General features: G+C 37.8%; 1 protein-coding gene across 1 annotated transcript; it reads left to right on the top strand.

Moving 5' to 3' along the window:
• The first annotated feature begins 2,353 nt into the window (after positions 1–2,353).
• aqp9b (aquaporin 9b) lies at positions 2,354–14,788 on the top strand. Its single transcript, XM_067589769.1, has 6 exons — positions 2,354–2,590; positions 3,321–3,447; positions 5,567–5,704; positions 5,911–6,029; positions 6,943–7,160; positions 12,747–14,788. Exons 1-6 carry the CDS (start codon positions 2,489–2,491, stop codon positions 12,907–12,909), a joined length of 867 nt encoding a protein of 288 aa, XP_067445870.1. The 5' UTR covers positions 2,354–2,488; the 3' UTR covers positions 12,910–14,788.
• The last annotated feature ends 264 nt before the right edge of the window (positions 14,789–15,052 follow it).

Genomic DNA, 15,052 nt, shown 5'->3' with positions numbered 1-15,052 from the left:
TTTTACGCACAGTATCCAGTAAGCGCACATTCTGACACCATCACGGTTGAACTATTTCCTAAGTGACATGAAGGTGTAAAACGACTTTCCTCAGCTCACTATCACCATGGAGTCTTATTTGCCTAACACACAGCCTCCCCAGGGTCTAAGATGTTATGTAAATGCGGACTGCGGTGATCGCTGCTACTTGCTGGGGTGCTGTTGGCAGATATTTGTCCTGCAGGTGATAATTCCTTCCAGCGCCTCCTTTTAAAACTTCCCAATAAACATCCACCAATTAGCCGTGAGCGAGATTGTCTCAGGAAACTAAAGGAATTAAAGTAAATCCACGCATGTATTAACACGTCCAGAAAACAACTCTCACAATCAGGTAAGAGCCAGCAAACAGTTAAAGGTTAATCCGAGGAGTTTATGAGTGATAGAGGATGTTGATTGTCAGAAATTTAAGTGGTTCAAAAGAGAATGTGAAATAAAGTTTTAATACAAGCTCAAGCTCATTCGTATACCACTCAGACCTCCTCTACTTGCATTTAAATTTTTTAGATTTCATAATCTGAGCCTCTTGACAGGACAAAGGAGTGCGGAGACAGATGTAGGCCCACAATTTGCAAATCCCTGGAGGATGCTTTTTCTCCATCAGCACATCAGCCTTTTTTCACAGCATGGGCGACACTCTGAAAGTGTCTGTTTCACATCAAAGAGGACGTGCCTGAAACGGTGACATTGATTAATGCATTCAAAACATCTCATCCTCGGCCTGTCGCCTCACCTTCTCACAAAGCACAGTGAACGGAAGATAACCGGTGTGAGTAACTTCAGCCGGCAGCTCAAATGTATTCATGGAGCTCCCTCTGTTGGATGAACTGAGCCTCGGACTTTGCAGGGTCACAGCTATTTCAGCAGGTCTTAATATTTACCAAGAGCGGGTTAATAAGATGAAAAATGTGGTAAAGGTAGCATGAAACGAGAAGAAAAATGGGAATATGAAATGAGTTGAAGTCTGACAGCTGCTGCATGAGGAAAGGTGAGTGAAATAAAGTTTACAAACTATTAAAAAAATGAGATTCTCCTCAAAATGCAAGAAGCTCTGGGAAGTTTCTCCAATACGACTTTTGAAAACTATAATGAGAAAGAACGAGATAACTAATGGATTCATACAGTTTTGTGTGATTTTGCTATATTTTTTGTAGTTCCTTTATCAACAACAACGTTTGAAACAGTTGTTTATTTAAAAATATAGACTAGTTGTTTTCTGTCATATTTTACACAAGGATTTTTACACAAAGGTTTCGTTTTGTAACCTAAATATAAATTACTTGTAGAGATGGAAAATTGGGTCCAATTAACCCTCATAATTTAACCACACACAAACGTGCATTATCATAAAGGTACATTTGTAGTTATTTGTAGAGTAATTCTTTTTATAATTGCTGCACGTATTAAACAGACCGAGTTGATCAGTTTTCTAGAGGATTTTAAAAGTGTGTTTTGATTGCAAATATTTTTAAATGAGACGAGTCTACGTAATTTTAAATCAGCTAAACCTAAAAAGTAAAATTATAGCCTGAATTGGGAGTTATATTTACTAAATGGAAACACTATAGATGGCAAAATCATCTGTGATTGATCAAACTGAGTAATATACACATGGAGTTATCTGTTCAGAATATTAAACATATGTGGTTTCTGGTTTAATTTCCACTGAGCCTAAAAGTGTTTACAACATTTTTACATCTTCTACATCAACCGAAATTATGTCTTGAACCTCTAAATGAAATTTCAGTTTCTCTCTGCATGTAGCTGTTACTGTGGCTCATGAATCAAAATCATTGCTGCCTCACAGAATTACGCGGATAAACTGAACTATATTTTGATTATGGAAGTAACAGTAAAGTGGATGATAATACAAACATGATGTCTTTTTTTGGTAATGATGGGAAACTACATTCAGGACTTTTATAAATCCTAAGTGAGAACAATTTTCCCTTTTTATTGCTTTTAAATTCAAAACTTTTCCCAAACGAAAATCTGTTCCAGTCTTTTTTGAGTTGCATTAATGTGTTTTTGTGGTTGTTTTTACCATCCAGACTACTTAAAAATATGCTATTTTATTGTGCAGAAGTGATTTTCTAAAATCTTCATTAATACTTACAATAGAACTACCCTTCCCCTGTGTGTAATATGTGTTTCTCTGATTTACGACATAAATAATTTTCAAATAATTCAAACTTCAAATAAATGTCTTCATTATTGGGTCTGGATGAAAGTGCAGAATGCCCAATAATTGTAATAAAAAGCGGACCCCTTGTGGTTACGAAGGGAAATAGATGCAGAAGCTTAACGTGGCTGTCAGCCTGCAGGGCTGCACGGTCCGAGCACCGAGTGGGAGGCGGCAACCTGCACCGACAATTACACAGAGACTCACTCATAGTTGTTGTTAGCTGTTTGTTCTGTCGGAGGAAGACATCAAGGAGACGCAGAAAAAAAAATGGAAAATGAGAGCAAGAGAAAAATGAAGGAGAAATTTGCCCTGAGGCGGGACATCTTTAAGGAGTTCCTGGCGGAATTTCTGGGGATATTTGTCCTAATAGTGAGTACCTCCCTCTGCACCTGTCATCCAGTTTAAACAGCCGCTTTAAAGCTTTGAACCAGTATGCTAATTAGGTGCCAAACTGGGTCTCTTGAGACTCTGACTGCTGTCTCTCATATGTCTCTATTAACAGATAGCATATTCTGAAAATGACAGACTTTCTCTTTGATGTCTCATCTTTAATTTGCTCCTGACAGAGAGCTTGCAGAAATCATAACAAGATGTGACTCACACATCCTCCAAAAGTGTACTGCAGCACATAACATGAATCATTACAAATACAAACATGGTATTGGATTAATTATATCATATGATGTATTTAATATCATATTGTTTTCTGTGTTTCCTTGTCATTTTTAAAAAAAGAGTTTCCTGCTTTCCAGTTGTTATTTCTAGTCTGGGCTGTCCTCACCTCCACCTGTCACCTCCTTGAGTCCAATTTAGTGACTGTGATGTCACATCAGTGGAGTGATGCAGCCCTTTTTATTTTTGGATGACTGCTCTCCTCTCAACACTTTTTTTGGGGTCTGAATTACTTCTTCCTTTTATCTAATAAGTGGGGGGTTTTAATTATTTTTCTGAGCTCCAACTCGGACAAATTGTCCATGGCAGTCAGAGGCTGTTGGTGGACAAGAGGGCTAGTGTTAATGGTGGGTGTAATTGGAATAATTAAAAACAATGAGTCTTTCTACCTCCACCCTTTGTGTTTTTGTTCTTGTCTGTGTCCCAGCTCTTTGGATGTGGTTCAGTGGCCCAGACAGTGCTGAGTAAAGGGGCTCTCGGGGAGCCCTTGACTATCCACATTGGTTTCACTCTGGGAGTCATGATGGCCGTCTACATGGCAGGGGGAGTGTCAGGTAAAAGCAGCCCGCACTTCATAAGGACACATACACAGCTTTCATTCATTACAATATTAAATCATCCACTTCTCAACTCAGTGTCAAGATGTTTTCTCAGGAATTAAGACATTATCTCATCTCTCTGGGGTTTTTAATCAAAGAGTTACAAGAAAAAATATATAGTTGATTTTCCAGCCTACAGAAAACTACCAACACTAGCTGATAACAAAGGTCGCCACACAGTGTTTGTCTGTAGAGGAGATGCGATCTTTGGCCGTGGATGTTTTTTTCTCTCTCTCTGCGTTGCAAAGCAGCACAACAGCTCTCTCATCCAGGTTACTCCATGTCACTGTTATCTTCATCTTAAAAATATCAAACATTTACAAGAAAAGACAAATATCACGCTGCAATTTCATCCTGGATCATGTAATGCAATGCATGAGCTGACTGATCTGCCATGAAATAATGGCCCATGAGGACCAGTGTAGATCTGTGTTATGGATGCAGTGTTACATAATGGAGAACATTCACCACATAGTAACCTTTCTTTCTGATCCAGAAGGCAAACATTGATACTAAGGGTAAAAATTTAAGATGGGGACTTGGTTGAAATAGTAAAAAGCACTCCTATAGGATGATTTTCAGTAAGACCGGAGATATTATGTCCCAATGTCCAAATGGGACCCTATCGGGCACATTCCTCGCGGATTATAGAAAGAAGAGCCCACTGTGCTGTGCCAGCAATGATAGGGATCGAAAGGGATACTTGTAAATGCCACGGTGCTTCTCATGGGATTGCTGAGCCAAAACGGTGAGTGTCCATTAACCAGCAATCAAGGGATTCATTATGTCTAAGGCTGCAATGTGCTGCCTTTCTTTAGCTGTTGAATGATCATTTCCTCCAAGAAAGAGAAAAAGCATCACCAAAAGCGGAAAGAAGAGATCATATAAATGGTGTGGTATTTGATAAAATGTTTAAAAGTCCATACAATACAAACTTTGTATTTCTAACTAAGCAGCGGAAGGACGTGCGATTTAAAATAAGGAGAAATCTAAGTTTGATAGAAAATGGAAAGCGGTACAATATCTTGTTGTTTGGATGGTTGTCGTTATCATTCTGACTCATGCTAGTGTTACTTGTGCTACATGTTTAATGAGAAGAGTTGTAAAGCTTCAGAGGAAGAGCAGAAAAGCCCGAGGACAGGGAGGTTAATATATGGAGAGCTTTTGCTGCATGACTGGGCCATTCAGCCCTGGGGTCCACAGCACAGTGGGAAGCTTCTGTCCAACGACATCTCTGAAGATGATCATAGGTATTGGACTAATGAGCTTTACTGGGGCATGGGTCTCTAGAGAGGAGGGGCGTCAGGTGTGACAAGCCTGGCTTTCTGGGCTTCCCTGGCAGGGCGGCCCCATAGGAGAAGAAAACACAATTGTTTTCACTTTGTAGTCACAGATTTTAGATGACAGAGTACCGTAAGTGTGACACATCATGGTCACTCTAATGACCTGCAGTCTACGTGTGCCTTAAGCAGATTCAGGCAGATTATGTCAGATGCAATTCAGACAGGCAGGGCTGGCTGGTTGTCGTGGTCAGTGTTTGTGAACAGGATGGGGAGATTAACAATGGGCGCATGGCTGATACCCCCAGTGGTGTCACCACAGCGAGGTCAAAGCTAAGATCCCAGAGTGTTAAATAAATGACCCCACACTGCCAGCAGAGCCCAGTAACATTTGGCTGGAATGTGTTCAAACACGCCTCTTAAGACAATGTAGGATATAGGAAAACAGGCACAGAAACTCAGTGCCCTTTGTTTGAGAATACTTACTTAGTTTTAAAGATGAATGAGCACCAGCGTGTTTGAACACAAAATGATCAGACAGCCAATCACCAACAGCTTGTTTTAATCCATTTGAAGTAACCATCTTTATCTTGTAAAAGAGGACACAGGAGACTTCCTCAGCTTGGCCAGAGATCTTTTTTTGGTAATATGTTTTTCTTTGGGTCATAAAAATGTTGGCACTTTTTTATCTCTTCCCTTTGTTGTTTGACTCTGTTACTGAATATTAAGTTTTTAGGTGCACCTTATGCAAATGTTACTTGATTTTGCTCGTCTTTTTTGTTGCATTGCACCAGGAGCCCACGTCAACCCCGCTGTCTCGCTCGCCATGGTGATCCTGGGGAAGCTACCGGTGAAGAAGTTCCCTGTGTATGTGGTGGCACAGTTCCTGGGAGCTTTTGCTGGATCTTGTGCTGTTTATGGCCTTTATTATGGTGGGTGTAAATGAAATAACTCTTCTGAGAAAAAACATGGACTGAAGTGCAGTTATCCAGCTAATTTACTAATCCTGCTTCTGCTCACATATAAATATACTTTTGTAAAGAGTTTTCCTTACTATATTTGTATACTGTCTCCATGTCTGACTATGTAGAGGATGATGTATGCAGCATGTCCATCTCTATTGTTTGTTTTTTCACAGATGCTTTGATGGACTACACCAATGGAGAATTTGCTGTTACTGGTGTGAATGCCACAGCCAACATATTTGCATCTTATCCTGCCAAACATCTCTCAGTCTTAAATGGATTTGTTGATCAGGTAGGGCTTAAAACTAACTTGCAATTTGTGAACAGTTTCCCCTGAAAATTATATACCAGAGTGTATGTAAGATTTCATGTAAAAAATAAAACCCTTGGAGAAAATGCTCTTTACACTTTATATGCTGTCAAACTGCCTGACAATGTGAAAGTCAGGCACGTTTGAGTCACTTTTTCCTCTTTTTTTTACAAACATTTTCCAGTGAGATTCTGTGTGTATGTGGAAGCTACTAGAGCATACAGAGATGCATGTGAGCGAGCATTTAGTGCAGTCATGGGTATAAATGTAAGCATAAATGGACACGTGAGTTGTTTTGCTGAAGTATGAACAATGCTGTTCCAATGCTGAGAATAACTACCATCTGGCCGGGATGTGCATGAGGCGAGATGTTAGTTTGTGTATTTGTGAAGTCATTCAGGACATCAAAGGCCCAATACGTATATTTTTGATTAAACAGTTGCACGCACATTTTGTGTGTTTCTCTGCCGATTATATTTCAACAAACAGCTACAGCACGAGAAGTATTAATAGCATAGTGTCAGTTGTTACCTAGAGAACTGTGTTTTGAAATTTGTTGTTGATTTTGATCAAAACTGTGCATTTTTAAGGGTGCGTTTCCTTAATATACAGCCATATGTGGCTATATTTCAAAGCTGCTTCATTCAGCCTTAAACCAGGGGAAAGGGGAAGCCTCATAATAAGCTTAAACAAAAACAAAGGTCAGAGGTCACCACAGCAGATGAGGTAACAACAACAAAAACAACACCAACAAAAAGCATTAGCTTTTGTGTTCTTTTAATTTTTTTTGTTTAGGATTTCTCACTTTAGCTTTGCGACATCAGTATCAGTGTAGTCTTGAATTTTATGAATGTAACTGATGTTATGCTGATTTCCTGATGCTTTTGTTTTGCAGGTGATTGCAACTGGTGCGTTGATCCTGTGCATCCTGGCCATTACTGACAGGAAGAATATCGGTGCTCCAAAAGGCATGGAGCCTCTGTGCATCGGCCTGATCATCATGGCCATCGGAGTGTCAATGGGCCTGAACTGCGGCTATCCAATCAACCCGGCACGAGACCTCGGCCCACGGTTCTTCACTGCGGTGGCCGGGTGGGGCATGGATGTGTTCAGGTAATTTTACTGGCTTAGAAAATCAAAAGGTGCCTGTTAATAAAAATGCAAATATGAAATAGATAGTTTTAAGAGGTTATAATAGGCATTGGTACATTGGATTCATGAAAACGAGGAAGCAGGCTTTTGTGAGCCGCCTGCCTGATAGAGATAGACGTCCAATATCTGCTGCTGCTCTCGCACTCACCAGTGACTGAGACATACAGGAGTAGATATCGCATGAAGAGCAGCATTTGTAGCTCCATCCCTGCTCTCTTGACAATCTGAATGAATATTTCAAAGACCATCCATGTCTTTCCTGCATTTTGAAAAAGGACAAGGAGAGATTCCACGCACATGAATATGAAATATTCAGCGTTTCTTTACTGAAATGGCACAAATGTATGTTCCTCCCTCTTTCTTCCTTTTATTCCCCTCCAGTCATCAAGCTGTTCCTGTTATTATTATTTCTTTTTACTTTATTTACACTCAAAAACATTTTTATTTTGATCAGAGAAGGAAGTACACAAAATATGTTTTTATGTACTTGTTAAAATGTCCCTAAAGAGCACGTAATACTTTTAAAAACCACAACTTGAGTGATAAATTTTAGCAGGAAGGATTTAACCTCCCTGGTTAAAGGTGCTCCGTTGAAGTTTTGACCACTAGTAGCGCCATAGAGCAATGCTTTATTTGTATCACGCTCCACTAGCACACGCATTAGGATGCACTGGCACATGCACATGCATGTGAGTGACTCAATATATATTTCTGCCAATGGTTTCATGCTACACCACTGGAAGTAATATGGCAATAAATGTAGCAATGTGCCAGCTAAAGGGAGGAAAGCTGGAAAGCTATTTTAAACCTGATGTACACAATGTAGGTTACCAAATATTATTATATAATTTATATAATTTGTCTTTGCAGATGTTTTATGAGGAAGGAAATGCATACAGTTAGTTGGACCTCAGTGCATACAAAGTGAATGAAAACATAACTGTTTATTTACACGAAGCACTACAGGGTACCTTTAACATCTGTAATTCTGAGGCTTTTGCTTCTGTCCCTGAAAAGGTGGAATAACTAAGGAATCTCTGGCTTTTATTCATGAGTGATAGTAACAGGGATTTTTCACAGTCACAGTGAGCAGCACAGACATAATTTTTCAGTGTTGCCCTCGAGCTTGTCCTGAGGAAACTCCAGATGCTCTCAGGCCAGATGGGAGATATTGTCTCTCTTGCATGTCCTGCTTTAACCTGAGTCCTCCCAGGCTTTCTGATTAGTCTTCAAAGATGCCCAGGAGGCAACCTTACCAGGTACCCAAATCACCTCATTTGACTGGTGTTTTTATGTTCTTGATTGCAACTTTATGTTTATGAGCATAGGTGTTGGTTAGAACAAAAATGATCAGGAAAATAAATTTGATGAACTTAAATTAGATAAATAAGATAAATAAATAAATTTTGGCTTAGCTCTCAACATGATAGCAACATGATAAACAACACACATATTTGCTGAGTTGACTTCACCTAACTAACTTAATTTTTGATAATAATTTATTTAGTATAATATATGAAGTGTCACAGTTACCAGATATGCCAGTCCACTTTTAAATAAACAACACCACACAGCAAAGATGGCGCCCTAATTTCACTGAATTGTACACTTAAGATACTATATGCATGCTGCAAACAGGAGAGGGGACAAGGTGCACCCCAGTCTCACGTTTACTTTGGACTTTGTCCAGAGAGCAAATAAAGCTGTCATCCTACATGTACTAACTTTACTTTATATAAACTAAATGGCTCACAAGAGCAGCCTTTGTAAACCATAGACCTACAGGATGTTCTAAAATCACATGTAGGCTGAATAAGCAGACGCGTATGACCCCTCAGTTTTCTGTTCAGGCCTAAAATATTGGTCCACTGTTCTGAGTATCACTGAGAAGAGTCTTCTTGATTTAAGCTTTAATTCCTACTGAGGTAAAGTAGTGTGTTTCCTGGAAAGTTGGAACATTTCCTCTGGTCCCCTTTTACAGGCCCTGAGGAAGACATGTTGGTTGGTCGGTGACTCAGTGTGTGTCCATTCAGATTCTCTGTCCCCCAAATCCTTGTGATACTGAAGAGACACGTCAACTGTTGCACGCTAAATCATTCAAGGCTGTTTGCATTTCAGGACCAGATCTCATTCAACCTTGGCAGCTTTCCACTGAGGAGCTTTCTAATGAACTCTGCCAATGTAGGCTCAGCGCCTCCAGATCCTCCCAGGTCACCTTTAGTTTCTCAAAGTGTTGCTTCCGTTTCACACAAACTTCCCCTGATGAAGTCAGTATTGTCCTTGTCGAGAACAACAGTCATGCTTTAAAATTAAAATAGATTAAATAGATTTTATTAAAATAAATTTAGGTATGAGGGATGGATTTAATGCAAAGTTGAGTGCCTTAAGGTTTAAGAATTTAAATCCACCATGTTTGTAATCATTATATAGACAAGCTCTTTTAATCTTGTCAGGTTTACCACCCGATAAAAAACTGACCACATTTCGTTTATATTTTTTAAACAGCTCTTTTCCTCAGGAAGGTAATGACATGAGAATGTAGATAAACTGAGGAATTACTAAAGAATTTATCACTGTCATTTTTCCATATAAAGTTAAATTAGTCCAAACTTTTAATTTTCTGTCAACTATATGTAGATTTCTATCAAAGTTTTCTTTTGTAATGTGTTCCATGTTTCTGAAGATATGTATACTTAGGACATCTATTGGGCCATCCGACCATTTTAACGGCAGATTACAACAGAGCTCAAAATTTGTATCCTTCAGAGACCCAATTAACCCAAATAACACAGTACATTTATCATAGTTAGGTTTCAGTCTGGAAATAACTGAAAAGTTATTTAGCTCTTCGACTAATAAAAAAAAAAAGATGCAACATTTGGCTGAATTTGAAAATTTACATTGTCTGCATACGTTGAAATTTTTGATTCCAAACTATTTATTCTCAGACCTTATTCTTTCTTACTTTTTGAGTTAAAATTTCTATTGCTATAATAAGTAGATATGCAGAAAGTGGACATCCTTGTTTTGATCCTCTGTACTGACTTATAGTTTCAGAAAAAAAGCCATTATTTTACACTTTGGATTTCTATGCATTTTTTAAAATCCAACTAGTTAACGAAACTCTGAAGTTAAAATAGTCTAAACATTTATAAAATGTTTAGATGTTTATCAAATGCTTTTTTCAAAATCAAAGAAGGTTTTCATTAAGCCATAATATTTAATTATTTCAATTATTTGTCTAATATTGTCACTGATCTACCTTGTAAGAATCAACACTGATCTGGATGAATAATATTCAGTAGTACTTTTTAAAAATCTGTTTGCAAGATATTTTGCTAATATTTTAACTTTAATATAGTTGGATCCTTATACCTTCCACATGGATCTTGTTTTAACAATAGTGAGGTTGAGCTATACTTGTATTATATGGCATAGTTTACCCCCTTTATTGAGCTAACTGAAACCTTTTCCTTAAATGTTAAATGTATCTATTTTAATTGGTGATACATACATGCTGCTTGTGTTCCTTGTTTATTATTGGCCCTGCCTTGGTCCTTTCTTTCTAACCCCTGCCCTTAAAGCGTCTGTGCATGTCACCGCTGAAATGCTCCTGTCAAGCTAATAACAGAATACTGCTTGGATAAATTTGCAGCTGTTATAAAAGCAGCAGTAGAAGCTGTTTTATATAACTGAGGGTTTTTTTTAAAAAAAAAAGGAAATAATAATAATCTTAAAAATAAAATAACAAAGTGGTTGAAGGCAGTGTAAAGGTTTGCTATGGGACAGATACAATTTCTGCTGCTCTCTGTCCCCATGTCACAGTTATAACTATCACCAGATGGCTGATATGACTTTATACATATAAAGCAAGATTGCTTTAATGCACATATAAGCCTTTGGTACTATTGGGTCCATATCATGTTTAAAGTATGTGCTAAATCTGACATAATCTGACATAAAAAAAACACTCAGGTCAGGCTGAGGATTTCTCTACATGACATCCCATTTCACTGTTGAGTGTGAAGGACAGCACTTGGCTCTGCACAATGTTCACATGGCGTCAATGTGACCCACTGGGTGTCCGTCTCCTGGCCTTATCATCTTAGCTGCGGCCATAGATTAAAGTCTATAATCCAGCCGCCTCCCCCCTAAAGTCTACTTCCTGAATGCCTATAGGAGAGAAAGATAGCCCACTCAGACACTTGTTTACTTTCCGGCCTGTGCATCACCTCTGTTAACTGAAGCCCTTTCACCTGCAGTAAAGGCTCCGATCAGCCACATTGACCAGTATGGCTTTAATCTCCCTTCAACTCAGCAACAGAGTCTGTCTGAGGTCAGCCAAAGTGAATGAGGACACATAGACACACAGAGCTCCTTAAGACTTTACTGTAATCTGGGATAATTGCCTATACTCGCCCCAGGTAGGGCAATACTAACATAAACATACACACAGATTACAGAGGGAGTGTATATTATTTAATTGTAGAGAGTTGTATTACAGTTTCATAAAATTGAGGGACTTGGGAGACAGAAGGGACAAAATCCAAGCAGCAGAGGTCCAGATGACGAGTCCTGACATTTAATCCCTATTATACTGTAGGTCAAGCTCCAAAGACGCTGGATCCTACACTTCCTATAGTGTAATTCAATAGGGTCTTTCACTGTGCTGCGTTCACATTTGAGTTATCGTAATTGCCAGTTTATGACATGTAAATAGCGTTCACATCAACATATAACATGCATGATACTGCAACTGGTGAACTGGATATTTTTTAGAGTTTAGATATATCTGACTTGGCGCTAAATAATAAGAAGTGTGTTTGAAAACCAAACGAACATGGATGTCCCATGAGAGCCAAAGTCTGCCGTTTAATGTAATTAAATATAAATTTAAAGGATTAAGTGTGACATTGTCAATGCACAGTATTAGTACAGAGGCAGACAGGAAATATGGGGACAGAGAGAAGGGGATGACATGCAACAAATGTCCCAGACGGACTCAAACATCACAGTTTACATGGTACAACTCCCAAAGCACAGTATTTTAAACCCTCACACGAACAACTCACAACCAGTCATAACCGTCTTGATTATCTGATGATGTGAACACTTGCAAGTTGTAAACATGGGAATCTTTCCCATCTCTACCGTCCATTTCCATTATAGAGTGGCAACAATTAGTCGATTAATCGATTAGTTGATCAACAGAAAATTAATTGGCAACTATTCTGATAATAGAATAATCATTTCAGTCATTTTTTAAAGCAAAAATGTCAAAGAATTGCTGGTTTCAGCTTCTCAGATGTGAGGATATGAAGCTTTTCTGCGACACACATGACAGAGCAACAGAAGACATTATACAACTATTTTTTTAGAAATAATAAACACTGCCTATGACTAGTAAATTGACTTAAATATGTAAAATTTGTGACGTTACCCTTTAAGGCAAAGGCATTCAGGTAGAATGCTATGTAAATAATAACAAATATATTGTTGTTAATTTATATTTTCTGATGATTACTTATGTGTGTGTCCTAACCACAGAGCTGGGGGATGCTGGTGGTGGATCCCAGTGGCGGGACCCATGGTGGGCGGAGCAGTTGGAGCTGGTGTTTACTTTCTCTTCATTGAGTTGCACCACCCCGAGCCTGAAAAACAAGAGGAAAACAACGTCCAGGACAAATATGAAATGATAACGATGAGTTAAAATGGAGAGCAAGGGCTGCTAAACATAACTACAAAGCCTCGGTGGCTGATTCATTCACAATCTCAGAAGGCAAAAGTATTCATCTTAACAAAGCAGTTATATACATTAAATATTATATACAACAGGTATTCAGAGTCACTATTTTGAAAATGTACATGTTATGATTACAACAAGGCATGCATCTGGCTACGCAATTTCATAGTCATTTGTAAAATATGCATGAATGTTTTATGATGTCTTTTAAGTCTTTTTTATTGAAAGTCTGGTCTATTAATAGTTTTCAGGTTTAATCTGGCAGGGACTCTTTCATATACCAAAAAATTAAACCTTCTTATAAAATATATTCTTTTTATACATCAGGTTTTTCTTTTATCTCCATTATATCATAACCTTGCATGGAGAGTTTCTTCTGCATTATAGCCATGTAGTATTTTAAACTGGGATAACCTCTTCTCATTAGAAATATTTGCCAAGTTTCTGTACAGCATTTTTTTTTTTTTTTTACGACAATCTACCTAACAAACAAACAGGGGCATTAAATATATTTAGCACTAAGGAAACAGCTGATAAACTTTGACCAAAGGTGGAAATGTAGTAATTTATATTATTTTTAGCTCATGTGATACAGTAATGTATGTGTTTTGTGGAGTGACCTCCTTATTCTCTTTCACTTCATTCTTTGCATGTGTGTAAAGGCACTTGTGCGATTGATGGCTTTATCTTGCTTTCAGAGCTGTAGTTGTGATAGTTGTTTGTTTTTGTTTTTTTAGAAAATCCAGCCTTAAAGGATTATACTGGTGTTGCTTACTTTTCTACTTATCTCCATCATTTTTCTGCTGTTTCAAATCCACCTGATGCGATACACAAACTTGTGTAATGTTATAAAAAGCCATAACATCATAAGATACTTAAATATCTGCTTTGTGCAAAGAAACTGTAATTTTGTTTTTAGGCAAAAAACCTTTGCAAATTCCTTGATGAGTTGTGTCTGAGTCAATACGTACTTTACAAGGAGCCATATGCAAACACTGACTGTAATTGTTTACATTAAAAACTCTTTGGAGCTAAGAGAAAATATTTAATAAAACACCTACAGGGAGAGAAACACTGCCAACATACCAACAAGACAGTATTTCAAAGAAACAATACTGGTCTTTTCCTTTATTAATTGTACTTTGAGATTCATACTGTTTGTATCATGTGAGCACACATTGGATTCACTAATACCACGACCACAAGATATGATTTAAAATAATATAAATTGTAAAACATATCAGCATGGATGAATGTTGTCAGACACTGGGATGCATTTAGACCTATGTTAATGTGAATGTGATTATTATTGTTGTCAGTTGAACAGGCGTTTTTTAAATACATTAATCATGAGATTATATTGCAGTGCACTGAATGACATTTTACAGCAGCACAAAGGCTGTTAAATACACAAGACACTTGTTAGGCAAAGTGACAATCACCTAAATTCAGAAGTTTTCTGGTCTGAACCAGCAGCGCATCATGCCGATTCATTTCAAACCCTGTATGTGGCCTACTTTTGACCTGGAATAATCACTGTACGCATGTTGGCAAAGCTGAAGGTGTTTGTTTCACTGAATCTTCAGTTTTTGCAGTGAAGTGGTTTATATTTTGGCACTTGTATTTCCCTGTTATACACTTTGATGCTTCTGTCCTGAGTGGCAGCCTGTCAGGAAGTAACATATTAATCTTTTTGTGTGTTGTTTTTTTTGTTTGCTGATTTTAAGCTGCTTTTTCTAAGGCAGTTTCCTAACTTGATTTTCTTAAGTACTATCCATCTGAATCAACAGTTTTTCTTTTACACCTTTCAGTGTACCTTATTATGAAATAAAGTTTGTTGAAATTATTTGTTTGTTCACACTTTTTGTAGATTTTCAAAAAACAACATGATTAGGGGTGCAACAATATATCATGGGGTGATATTCTGTGATACAAAAATGTGATAATATGCACAGCAAAACTGAGAAATCGTCACCTCAATGTCTCCCAAAACATTACATGGTGGAATGTGCAATAACATCACATCCATTAAAACTGTGATCTGTAAATTTTACCACCTGATTCTTATCATTGGCAAAAGGGATAAAAAATAATTAAAAAAACACTTTCT

This window comes from Thunnus thynnus, chromosome 1, assembly GCF_963924715.1.
Source record: "Thunnus thynnus chromosome 1, fThuThy2.1, whole genome shotgun sequence".
NCBI classification, from domain to species: domain Eukaryota; kingdom Metazoa; phylum Chordata; class Actinopteri; order Scombriformes; family Scombridae; genus Thunnus; species Thunnus thynnus.
The sequence above is the reverse complement of the archived record's forward strand: the minus strand, read 5'-3'. Positions and strand labels throughout refer to the sequence as shown.

What these genes read in the sequence shown, in the direction of transcription:
- aqp9b (XM_067589769.1), top strand. Translation starts at nt 2,489, where the DNA reads ATGGAAAATGAGAGCAAGAGAAAAATGAAGGAGAAATTTGCCCTGAGG. An exon ending in CATGGCAGGGGGAGTGTCAG is followed by an intron (nt 3,448 to 5,566) that starts GTAAAAGCAGCC and finishes GCATTGCACCAG; the next exon opens with GAGCCCACGTCAACCCCGCT. An exon ending in TGGGGCATGGATGTGTTCAG is followed by an intron (nt 7,161 to 12,746) that starts GTAATTTTACTG and finishes TCCTAACCACAG; the next exon opens with AGCTGGGGGATGCTGGTGGT.